The 12,373-nt window shown below is 39.5% G+C and overlaps 2 protein-coding genes across 4 annotated transcripts in view; both read left to right on the forward strand.

The window, feature by feature from the left end:
• The first annotated feature begins 87 nt into the window (after positions 1 to 87).
• Positions 88 to 8,990, forward strand: dap3 (death associated protein 3). Of its 3 annotated transcripts, none has more exons than XM_017309574.1 (13): positions 88 to 196; positions 2,591 to 2,632; positions 2,755 to 2,868; positions 4,361 to 4,462; positions 4,539 to 4,647; positions 4,755 to 4,847; positions 4,931 to 5,061; positions 5,680 to 5,760; positions 6,415 to 6,579; positions 6,684 to 6,743; positions 6,822 to 6,911; positions 8,561 to 8,678; positions 8,769 to 8,990. In XM_017309574.1, exons 2-13 carry the CDS (start codon positions 2,594 to 2,596, stop codon positions 8,852 to 8,854), a joined length of 1,188 nt encoding a protein of 395 aa, XP_017165063.1. In that variant the 5' UTR covers positions 88 to 196; positions 2,591 to 2,593; the 3' UTR covers positions 8,855 to 8,990. The 3 variants fall into 3 exon arrangements, with proteins under 3 accessions (XP_017165063.1, XP_008429985.1, XP_008429984.1); XM_008431763.2 differs by lacking the exon at positions 88 to 196 and adding an exon at positions 2,242 to 2,449; XM_008431762.2 differs by lacking the exon at positions 88 to 196 and adding an exon at positions 2,242 to 2,420.
• Positions 8,991 to 10,024: 1,034 nt separating this feature from the next.
• Positions 10,025 to 12,373, forward strand: part of gba1 (glucosylceramidase beta 1) — a 12,175-nt gene continuing 9,826 nt past the window's right edge. The window contains exons 1-4 of the mRNA XM_008431764.2: positions 10,025 to 10,145; positions 10,273 to 10,350; positions 10,427 to 10,618; positions 10,687 to 10,833. Of these exons, the coding sequence (XP_008429986.1) occupies positions 10,278 to 10,350; positions 10,427 to 10,618; positions 10,687 to 10,833 (412 nt within the window). The 5' untranslated portion in view covers positions 10,025 to 10,145; positions 10,273 to 10,277. The remainder of the gene's footprint in view (positions 10,146 to 10,272; positions 10,351 to 10,426; positions 10,619 to 10,686; positions 10,834 to 12,373) is intronic.

Consider the following 12,373-nt stretch of genomic DNA (forward strand, 5'->3'; position numbering starts at 1 on the left):
CACACAAGCAGGCAGGCAATGAGGAGGAGGAAGAGGAGGTGGAGGAGGGGGACGGGCTGAAGGCTGCAGCTCTCTAGTGCATATGTGCGTGTGCGGTTGGATGTGCGGGAATGCAACTGCGTGGCCATTTTCATGTGGCCAGAGGAGGAGATAAAACGGCGAAGTGAGCCCAGGATCTCGTTGCAGTTCATAACAGGTGATCAGAGGAAGGCTATTTAGTCTCTTAATAAAATGGCGACGACTTGGCAGAAGTGAGCTGCTGTCAGGGTGTTTTTCTCCTCTTCTGGTGGGGAGCAGCTCAGAAGTTGCAGAGTGCGTCATGTGAGATTGGGGGTTCAGCTCGTACACTGCTGGGAGAGGCAAACAGGATATGAGCATTTATTAAAAAGTTAAAGTGAGGACTGCTTATTATGCATTAGTTAAACAAAGAAACAAAAAGCAAGCGATCTCCCTCTATCACTCATCCATGGATAACATATTTTATTTCAAGCATAATGCATTTGACGATAATAGGAGTTATAATATACATTATATTGTTATCTTTGTTTTGTTGCCAATCAGAGGTTCAAAATCAGAACGGTTTAGGTCCACAGAGTGTGTGTCAAGTTCATTGATATGCCTCGTCAAATAAATGTGTCAAAATTGTCAAAATAATAAATTTTTATTGCAGTAGTGGAATATCAAGACTGCAATTTTCATTACATTTCTTGCTTTAATTTGAGATGATTTAATGAGAATAAAAACATAACACACACAGCAGCCAATTTCTCTCAGCCACCATATTCAAAATGGGAAAAACAAGATAGCATAATCTTGAGGCAGTGCATTTTGAACTTTGTAAGACAGAAAATAGTTAAATTCTGCCCTGAATTTACTCAGATCTGTAGTATAAAAGTTTAAAGCTACTGGGACTGAGACAAACAAGGCCTAATGGGGAGTAAGATTTTATCGTATTTGCACCCTTAAAGATTTCTTTTGTCTTAATCAGATAGAAAAAAATTTGAATGTTGGCTAAAGATATCTTTTTTTTAAAAATGCACAGCGTTTTCAAACTCTGATTTTATTGATTTAGAGAGTAAAATGACCAAAAACAACATGAGCCTATGAAGAAAATTAATAAGGACACCGTTGGTGGTAACATTCAACTTTGATGCCTGGCAATGTGTTTTTACGTCTCCATGGAGCAATTTTGTCCCACTCTTCTTTAAATGAAAATAAGCTGGCCATTTAAGATCATGTCACATCATCTCAATTGAATTTAAGTCCATAATTTGACCCGGCCACTTCAAATTTGATTATATAAAGTCTTCACAAAGTCTGTGTCATAAAATCCAAGTAAAACATCTTAGATTGTGGTTTCAAAACAAGAGAGACTGGGCAAAAATAGCATCCATAGGACACTTTCCAAGGAGGGAACCACTGGTGAGGGAAAAACTGGTCTCACTATTCCCAGCAGACATCTTGATGATCCCCAAAAGGTGAACTTTCAGTAATTACATTTAGTGTAAAACTAAAGCAGTATTTTATAATAAAGGACATCATATTCAGTCAAACATGGTAGCAGCAGTGTAATGGTCTGTTAAAAACCTGCTGCAAATGATTAACCAATTTATCCTTTAGTCAATGAATGGATTGTTCAAGACTTTATGCTCTTCAGAAGAAAATCTTGAACATAAACTATAAATCAGCTTGTGATCTTAGGTCAAGTACACATGTGCTATTCAAAAGCACAAAGATCTAAAGAACACTCAGGTGAAAGTGTTGGAATTAATGGCCTAGTCAAAGTCTGTATTAAAATCTGATAGAGATTTTGTGCATGACCTTAAACAGGTTAGTCGTGCTGGAACACCTTCCAATGTGAGTGCATTAAAGCAACTTTTTAAGTTGGGCCAAAATCCCCCCACAGAGTGGATAGAGAGGTTTGATAGTCATTTATCAGAAAGACTTAATTTCAATTGTTATCAAGTCATCAATGAACTTGGCAATGAACAAAACTACTGTCAACACATTCAATATAACCAAAGAAGATAAATAAGATGCACACAGAGAAGACACGCTGGTGCAAAGATATAAAATAAAGTAACTTGAAGTATATGAAAAACACGATATCTCAAAAAGGTTACTCTTTAAACTCGGTGCCAGACATGCGTAACAACGTTTAGAAACAAAATGTGCTAAAGTCCAAAAAACTACATTTCCCATCTTTGAGGAGAAAGCTTGTGTGATCTGATTGGCCAATGACTGTCCTACGTCACGTCCTGGAGTTCATGATGGCGTTGTCCGTGACAGATCTAGCACATTGACTTTTGCCGAGCTGTGTGGTGTTTTTCTTCCCTCGTCCTCGTCTCCGGCTCGTTTTGTTGGTAGATGAAGTCAGCAGATAAACTCCCAGCGTAAATATCTGTGGAAGTGAGCCGCCGGTGAGTAGCTTCAGAGGCCTCACAGCTCGGTTAGTGTTTGCCTTCACGGCGCTGCTGCTGCTAGCTGTTAGCTGTGTGTTTATGCAAAGGTTACATGACTCGACTGAAACCTTTAAATGTTTTAAAGCTTTAAAATACAAAAGTGGTAACTTTTCCTTGGCGTGTTTCAGATCATGTCCCTTCACAGACTGGCTTTCAGGCTGCGGCCAACGGTGAGAGTAATATTTATGGGTTAATAACTGATCTAACTCATTCTCCATGTTTTTAAAACCACATTTGAGGTGTTAAACTGAGAGGTAAAGATATTTTACTGTATTTCGCTGCTGTGTTGCAGGTGACGCATGTCAGGAGTCTTCATAGCAGTGGATATGTCCAGCAGCAGGAAGCTGTGGCTGTGGAGCCAGAACCAGAGTCTCTATCAGTCTTCAGAACACAGGAAAAAGACCCAGTAAGATTTTTTTATTTTTTTTTTTATGTAACGGGAATCAAGTGGTTCGGTTAAGAATCCAAATTTCCATTTATGTTTATTTTAAAAATAAGCATAAGGGCATATGTTCATGTTTCTTCTAAACAGATCCACTAGCTCCTTTATTTTTATATTTAAGGTTATTAGACTGTATATGTTTTTATGTTCTTCAGTGTTTGTAAACTGCTGCAAAGTGAAAGCATAAACTTCAATTTTTCAGTTTTCAAGTGTGCAAAAAGCACGCCACATGTTTAATTATCTGTACTTCTTAAGTAATTGGATGAAACCACCACTGAGTGTGCCTCTTAAAAAAAGCCGATGTATAAAATAGTTGAAACACTAGAATTTGAGATGATGTTTTTATTTCAGATAATCACTCATATTCACCAAAAAACTGTGATCTATTTATAGTCTGTTTTTAAGATTTCTCACAATCACTGTGCCTTTAAACATGAAGGCCTGTTGTTATGCAATACTTTGTGCATATATTCCTAAATATGTATATACAGTTAGATTTATGCGTAACTTTATTTACATTCAACCAAGAAGTTTGATTCTGACTGATAAGGAGGCAAGCATCTCTCAAAAGATAAAGCAATGTGAAAAAAGTGTCCGTTTTATTTACATTTGGCATGTCAGAAGGTTTTGCTATCCTTCTGAAGGATGATTGGAAACAAATTGTCATTAGACGTTACAGCAATCAAAAAGATTTTCTCCTTGCTGAGGAGCTTTTTGCATATTTCCTCTATTACTTTTATGCTTGGTGATAAGCCAAGTACTATTTATTTTATTTAATTTTTTTTAACAATTGGTGTATAAATAAATACATATAAAAAGTAGAAATTGTTAAAATGAGATGGTCTGAGGTTATTACAAACCCTGAAGTTGCTTTGAAGGTTTCCAATTGCATCTGTAATAAAATCATTTCAGAGAAAACATTTTAGTTACAACTAGTGTTCAAGCATAAAACATAAAACCAGTTTTTACTTTTTAATCGCCCTCTGTTACACTCGCCTCTATGAAAAGATAAATGCATATTATTTTTTCTGCCCTAATTTATTTTAGTTTCTTCTATAAGACTTGTGGCTTGAATTGACAAGTACATTTAGAAATTAGAAATCAAATTTAAAGTAAAGCTGTTTTGTGATCAGATTCATTTTGATTATAGGACTCTGTTCCTGTCCCAGTTTGTCAGTTTGTCCATCCGAAACCCCGTACCTTTACATGAGTGGCCTTGAGTTAATTTCCTTTTTTCAACTGTTCCTTGTATTGACAGATTCTACTTACTTACGTTGAAATACTTGTAATAAACTAATAACAGTTTGTCGTACCAGTGTAACAGAGTATTTTTTTTTCATCTGATATCGATGAGATTTTTAATGTGTACTTTTGAAGTTTTGCACTTTGTTGTGAAAGATGCCCAGATGCGATCAATCTGAGTGACCCATCTCCGTCCCTCTCTCTGACCCTCCAGGCTTGCCACTCAGACAAACATGTGGGACAGTTCTACACCCTGTCTTCTGCGCATGTCCGGCCTCTGTTTCCCGACAGCCTCCCTTGGCGCTATCAACAACAGGCAGGTTCTTCTCTGAAGCTTTAATCGACGTCCTGCACAGTCAACCTGGTTGTAAGCCGCGCTGTATCATTTCTAGATGAAGACGTTCAATGAGGCCTGCATCATGGTGCGGCAGCCGGCCCTGGAGGTCATCTCTTACCTTAAAAAAGCCGACTACAGCCAGCCTGCCCTGAGATATGTGCTCTGTATCCTTCAAAGCGCTAAGCCGCACCGACTGCAGAGGTAAACAAAAGTTCTTTTGCCTCTCGAGCCTGAATAAAACGTCTGTTGTCGTCCTTATCTGGGGGCTCAGACGGGCTGAAGGGGACTGGGAAAACAATGTCTCTTTGTCACACGCTCCACTTCTGCTACACACAGGGATGGCTGGTGCTTCACGTTCCTGATGGTAAGACGAACACAAATCCCACAAGTGTTTATCTGAATGCCAGAGAGAGTAAAACCCTCCTCCTCCTCCTCTTTCTCATACAGCCCACCTGTGGGTGAAGAACTGTAAGGAGCTGCTGCCGTCGTCCTATAAGTCGTCTCGCTTTGATCAGCCGCTACAAGCCACCACGTGGCTACGCAACTTCAAAATCACCAACGAACCTTTTCTTTCAAAGGTAACATTAAAACTTACTCATTCACCTCGATGGTAGAGTTATGAAAGGCTGGAATTAGATCCTATTTTTTCCCATTATTAGAATTTTTTTTGTGCTTGCAGCTGCTAAAGACACCCGCTGTGTAATATTTTAGTTTTAAAAAAGCCGTTCTACTTTTATTTATTCAGTGTTTTACTGAGATCTTGTACTGAAAACTGTGGTGGCGAACTGTATTCAGCTCCCTCTTTAATTCAGTGTTCCTAAATAAAGCCCATTACCATCAATTCCTCTCTGAGTGTATAATTTAACTTCAGTAAATGCAGATGTTCTGAGAAAGCCTCAGAGGTTTGTTAGAGGACATAAGTGACCAATGAGCATCATGGAACAAAGCAGTTATATTATTTGCTGCTGTGTGTTGGTCTATCAGTAAAATCCCCCCAAAAAATGTGTTAAGATTCCTGTTTGTGAAATGAAAATCTCATTAGTCCTAAGAGGTACCAATAGTTTTGAACTGGGCTTTTTTTTGAATGTGCTGCAGAGATTTCTGCAGAGGGTCTTTAGTCTTGATAAAGAGAGACACTTACATCTCAAAGTTGATGTACAAAAAAATTGTATGTTTGCAACTTTTTTTGTTCTCAGATAAAACTAAAGGAACGGTACGTGTGGACGAAGAGGGAGTCCACCGAGGCGGGAAGTTCACTCGGAGAGCTGGTGGATCAGGTCAGTCCTTTATCCTCCTCTAAGTCCAGTGTTTTTCATTAACAATGCGTCCTCTCTCTCTCTTTCTCTCTCTCTCTATTTCTATCTCTGTCTCTCTCTCTCTCATGATCTCTGCTTTATTTCCACTCGAGTTAACTCTCCTTCAGGAGTCTTTAAAGTTTCATCTCTCCACCTCCACCGGTGATCTCTAGCCAATGAGCCGAGCAGGGTGATAGATCAGCACAATGTTGTTGTACCTCCCGCATTGATGAGGACAGAAAGGAGCCGAGGATTTATGTGCAGCTGCAAAACCCTCACTTTTTGTCTGTCACATTTCAGCTTAGGGAGATTTATTGCATCCATCAGGGTCCGACTTGTCAGTGTTGGTGTTTTTGGAGGCTGCTGTGCAGGATGCTAACATGATTAGAGGAAATACTGATAAGCATCTCTCTGTTGCATTATTTGATTTGATTTTCTATTAATCTGTCAAATACTTCCTGTTTTTTTTTTCCCTTTATCTGATAAAAACTTGAGGCTTAAAATGGATTGCATTGTGTATAAACCCCCGCCGCCCCCTAAATCCATCTGCTCTTTACCATAATGTTTTGTTTTTAATATTTTTCTGCCTTTTCACAACATCGCATTTTTCATCTGAGCCTATTTGCTTTGCTGCAGGGCATATCGCGAATAAAGAGCAGCAGCGACGTGGTGGGAGCGGTGATGAAGGAGCTCAGGCTGCAAAGCGGCCAACCGAGAGCAGACTTCCGCCTGGCCGTGGCTGTGGACGGCGTGAACGCCCTGTGGGGAAGATCCACCATCAAGACGGGGGATAAGACCGCCGTAAGACAAAACTCATCCATCATGCTGTGTCCTCTGTTTTTTATTGTCTTTCTTTCTTTCTTTTTCCACAAACAGAAAATCTTATGTGTACTAATTTTCCTCAGGTGGATCCAGAGGAGCTCACTTTGGTTTATAACCTGAGAAAGCTGATGAAGAACGACTGGGTGAGGAGGGACACAACAGTTAAAGCCTCAAAATGCCGTTTCAGAAACCTGTTGTTGACATTTACCGTCTTGTCTCAGAGCGGCGGCGCCGTCATTACCACTCTGTCTCAGACGGGCTCTCTCTACAGTCCAAAATCCGCCCACTTGCCTCAAGATCTTCTCGGAGAGGTAAGAGAATATTCTGTTTCATCTTGATGTTTGATCAGCTGCTCCTCAGAGAGCCGGAGATGATTCAGCTCTGCTGCTCAGTTTAGGCTAATGTACATCAAAAAAAGACGTCTAAGTGGGTAAAGACGCAGCAACCGTAGCATCAAGGAAATCACTTCAATTAGTGACAAACCTCATCTATATGGGTTTTTTAAAAGATAAAAAGATTCTTAGGGTAGTCTCAGTTTTATATCTTGAGCCGTTTTAAAGACACCCAGAGTTGTTCAGTGCTTAGTTAAATTTACTGCCTTGCCGTAGTCACAACCCGTCACTCTTTCCATATTTTTAAAAAAAATGCTTTGAGTTTTCATGTGCTAGGCCAGCCAACGTAGAGCCTAACTGAAGTGTACCAAAAATGAGAAATTTTTTGCTTGCAGAAATTCGAAAAGTGTGCCATACATCCATTCCCTTTCAGCCAACGCCTTACACACAACCATCTTTTTCTACTGTTACAACTGCAAGTCGAGTGTACTGTGTTTATCTCAGCTTTCCACATCTAAACACTGACATCTTTGTCGATTCTTTGCAAAAAAAATAGTTTAAGTTCTGTTAGACTGGATGGAGAGCATCTTGGAGCTTCGGTTTTCAAGTCTTGACAGATTCTAGATCCGATTGAACTCTGAACGTTTTGAAACATGAATATGCTTTGAATCAAGGTTTGCCAGCGTAGCTCAGGCTGCATGTTTATGGTTGTTGCTCTCCTGAAATGGGAACATCTGCCTCAGTTTGCACTCTTCTGCAGCCTATAACTATAATTGCGTTGTGTGCATTTATCACATAAAACCTCCCAGGAGTACATTAAAGTTTGATGAGTTCCCCTGGTTGGGATGTAAAGATTTATGCTTATTAAAGATTGTCTCTAGACTGTTCTCAGTTTTAAACAACCCCTTATGCAGATATGTCTGCTACAATGTACTTCTCTTAATATTACATTTATCCTCAGAGGATCATATTCTGACTGTTTGGCAGGAAACTGCCCATTGAACTGTTTAAGTTGCTGTTTTTGCAAAGAAAATGGCTTTTTATTTTCTTGTAGTACAGCACAGAGGTGTTGTTTTTCCAGTGAAAAGGGAGAGTAAAGCAAATAATGACTCGCATTAGTCTTTTCGACACTGCAGCACTTTAGCATGTGACTTCATTAAGCCGTTTTGAACTAATTACTAGTATATTTGTTGCGCGACTGCACACCAGGAAATCAGTTCATCCGAGGACTGATAAATGCCTCTTCTTCCGCCGAGAGGCATAAATTACAAGATTTAAAGTGCGATCACGTAACCCACCTAATGAAAAACATTAGCATTATATGAATATAATATGTATTATTTACTTCACCCTTGACTGTGTGGGCTTGACTTTAGCTTTTTTATTTTTTGCCCCATCACATTAATGCATATTTGAATACATTTATCATTCACTTCGTTCCTCTTCTCTCCTGAAGTGCCTGAAGCAGTCGTCAGTTTCTGACTTTACTTTTTACATGTAAATTTATTGAAAAAATTGCACTGAATTGGTGCATACTTCAGGATATTAATTAAAACTACGGCTTTAAATGTGTAGACAACCGATTTCTCATTGGGTTCTTTAACAACCTGTCTGTGTTGTCCTCATAGAGAGGCTTTGACAGCATGGATCCGTTCATCCCCGTCTCGGTGCCCAACTACAGCGAGAAGGAGTTTGAGAGCTGTTACCTTTACTACATGGACCGGAACTGGCTGCAGCACCCACAGAGTGAGTTATGGTCCTGTCACTCTGCAGTTGTGTGATTTTTAAGAATGAAACGTAACCAAAGTTTTCTGACCATGTTTGCTTTCCCATCAGGCCGAACAGAAGAAGGGAAGAAAGAACTCATTTTTTTGTGTAACATGAATCCATCCATGTTCGAAAGACTCTGCGGCCACTTGTGAAGAAGTCACAGAAACATTTCGTGATAACAATGCCACTGCATCAGAAACATGCAAACGTATATCTCTGTGGTGTGTATCATGCTGTAAATTATACTACTTTGTTGCTTTCATAATAAAACATTAATAAGAAAAACTGTTTGTTTTTTTTATCTTTAAGAATATCATTATCCTAGCAAACACTTTTACAATTTGAAAATAGAGCAAGTGTGGAAGAACTTGGGTCATGGTCTTGTTTGACACAAAGTTATATCATCCATGTTTAACACTACTGGAAATTAAATACTCCTAAGCCTAATAGCTTGGCAGCAACAACTGTGGATAAACTTTGACCCACCCTTATTTTATGACTGTTTTATTCACATTGTAGGATTTTGAACATGAACCACCATCCTGAAACATTTAAGCAGGTTTAGGTCCAGCCTTTCACTGAAACCACTCTGAAAGCCTTCTTTTTATTGCGTAAGATGAAAGATGTGCTGTTGTGCTGCAAACCTAAGTCCTCCTGAACTCAAGCTGCAAACTGATGGCCAGATATTGTTTTTCAAGATGTTCGGCTAGAGAGCAGAGTTCATGATTCCATCAATGAAGTGAAGTCGTCCAGGTCCTGCAGCAGGAAAGCAGTCTCAGACAAACGTGTTTCCCAGACAGACCTTCTGCTCTGGGAACCCCTTGAAATTCCCCAGAATGAGCAGGACGGTGTCTCAGGCAAGAGGAATGTCTGGATTTCCCTCCCGCACATTTGCACTGCAACAATCTTCGATAAATATTCTTCAGTGGATGGATGAAATGTGGATATTCTATTTATTTGATTCTCATCTATTCACAAATATGCTCTTTTACCAGTTTTGTTCATTTTTATGAATTGTTGAATTGTGATTGCTTCTACCTCAGTCCATCTTACTCTGCCTAACCTGCTTTATTTGTTTTGTAGTGTTTTTGCCACTTTCAAAGTATTTTCTTCCCGATTCTACTTTTCTGAAATGGACTGCGTTCAATTTAAGGAATAATGGCAGATACATTTCATGCTATTCATCAGCTCTGAAAACAACACGTTCTCTGTTTTACTCCCTAAATCCCCGCTTTGACGGTAGAGCGCCCTCTGGCTGCAGGTACAAATTACTGCTACGCTGTTCACGTGATCGCTTTAAAATTCACGTGACCAGTGCCAAACGGTGATCACAAAACTGATCCGGAAGTTCCGTAATGAGACAACAACAGATTGACGGAGGAGTGTTGTCACCTGAGTTTCACCTACAGGACAGATCAGACTTTCTTCCAGCTTCTCCTTGAGGTGATTTGATCGTTTATAAATAGATCTGAACGACAGCACTGTGAGGTGTTTTTTTTTTTTGTTGAGCTGAGTGAGCTCAAGTTATGTTGCTAAAGTTTCAGATCCTTATTATTTTATTCGCCTCCAGGTAAAATGGTGCTGCTGCTGCCATCAGTTCTTGTCGTAACTCTTGTTGTCTGCGCGGCAGATGTGACCCTTTGCGCAGGTAACACCCAAACCAAAAACACAAATATTCCCTCCTATTGTTTTTATGTGCAGCAGTGATGTTTGTCCTCTCGTAGGAATCAATAGATGTGTTGCCAGAAACTTCGGCCATGACTCTGTGGTGTGTGAGTGTAATTCCACCTACTGTGACGGTGTTGGCCCGGTCAGCCTGCCACCTCTGGGTCAGTACTCCACCTACCTGAGCAGCATGGCAGGCAGCAGGATGGAGCCAGGCCAGGGTCAAGTCCGGGTCAACAGCACTGGAGCAGGTAAAGAGGATGAGCTCTGGGATATTGGGACATCATTGCTTTTCCTTAATGAGCTTCCTTCTTCCCAGGTCTCAGGCTGACGATTGTTCCCTACCAGAAGTATCAGAGGATCAAGGGGTTCGGAGGAGCCATGACGGACGCAGCGGCTATTAACATACTTTCTCTCTCTGCTGGCGCACAGGAGCAGCTGCTGCGACAGTACTTCTCCAAAGAAGGTAAAGATTATAAACTTTGTAAAGATTATAAAGTGGCTGAGTTTATGTGGAACAGGCGACTTTAAGTCATAAAAGTGCATTAAAATGGTTGTTCTGGTTAGATGTTTCAAAACAACTTTTAATATCCTAGATGCAAACCAAGCTCGAGGAAAAAAACAATGCCTTGCCATGTTGTTTATCGTGGAAAAATTAATATTCTGTTTGTGTAAAAACAAAAGCACAGATTGCCCTGTGAAAGGGAGATGTTCCTTTCCGCTGTTGCCACTCACTTGTTTTGGAGGAGGGATTGGTCGGTGTGTGACTTGCATGGTTTTATTAGAGAATGCAATTTGCCTATAATCTGTTTAGATGGTGGACTGATTGTGTTATGTACAGATTTATGAGTATAAATTGGATCATCTGAAGCGTCTTGAGAAGACATTAGTTGGGAACTAGAGTATAAAATAAACCAAAATCAACTACATTGATGTTTTTTAACGTAACACACAGCAACCAAATCCAACACAGCAAGTGATTGTTTTAGATGAAGCACCTGTAAACTATTAAACATAAAAGTCAATGCACTTCATCCTGTAGTGCAAAACGAAAGACTTATTGTCTTGCTATATTTGACAGCAACAGGAACCAGACTTTCTTGTAATCTTGGTTTTCAAACAGTCTTCCAGTATTTTCCTTTTGATTTTTAGTGTTTTCATTCCAGTTTGTGACTGTTTTTTTTGTTTGTTTGTTTTTTTATATAAATCAGTACCTGTGTGTATTTGTGATCAATGTCCTGCTGGGACACCAAACTGGTCCAATCATCTATTTCAGTGGTGTAAAACGTTTTGCAACACGGTTTTGCAAATTGTTCACCTGAAAGAATTCGGTGCCGTAATTTGGATTTTTTTTTTTTAAGAACATAAATAATAATAATTCTAATAAATTCTTAAAGTTTGTAATTTTATAGTTATTATGAAATTACAATGAAAGCCAAACACGTTGTCAGTAATTACCAGAGTAGTCAAGTTGGACGTGCTAGTAGATTTTCTTTTCTTTTATCTGCAATGATTTATTTGCTGCAGATTTTTTTTAATTGCAGTCAGGGGCCGCAGAAAATCATCCCAAGAGCCACAAAATGGTCCCCATGCCACATTTTGAACATCCATGTGTTTTTTTTTTTTGTTTGTTTTGTTTTTTTTAGATTTGAAACAATAGTTGCAACTCTTCCAATGTGGTCAAACAGCTCCATCTTTGTGCTGTTTGACTATTAAACATCTCCCCAGAAGACATTTGATCTGACGATACTCAAACTTCAGTCAAGATTTTAGGCATCAATACCGGAGCAGATCAATGAAACACATCAGTAAAAGTGATCCAAACCTCGCTTCAAAACTGGGCTTGGAATATAAAATAATAACGATGTCATGTGGCCACCCAGAAACATCTGGTCACTTTGAAGCTAAGTATATGGAGTGGTACTGAATGTGGACATAAAAGCCTAAAACTGTAACACACCACTGCATGACATAAACTTTCCCTCATCCAGGATTACATCTTTTCT

This window comes from Poecilia reticulata, linkage group LG16, assembly GCF_000633615.1.
Source record: "Poecilia reticulata strain Guanapo linkage group LG16, Guppy_female_1.0+MT, whole genome shotgun sequence".
Classification (NCBI taxonomy): Eukaryota; Metazoa; Chordata; class Actinopteri; order Cyprinodontiformes; family Poeciliidae; genus Poecilia; species Poecilia reticulata.

Excerpts from the sequence above, each read along its gene's own strand:
- dap3 (XM_017309574.1), top strand. The coding sequence starts at position 2,594 with ATGTCCCTTCACAGACTGGCTTTCAGGCTGCGGCCAACG. Across the intron at positions 5,062-5,679 it reads ACGAACCTTTTCTTTCAAAG|ATAAAACTAAAGGAACGGTA; the intron begins GTAACATTAAAA and ends TTTTGTTCTCAG. Across the intron at positions 6,580-6,683 it reads AGACGGGGGATAAGACCGCC|GTGGATCCAGAGGAGCTCAC; the intron begins GTAAGACAAAAC and ends AATTTTCCTCAG.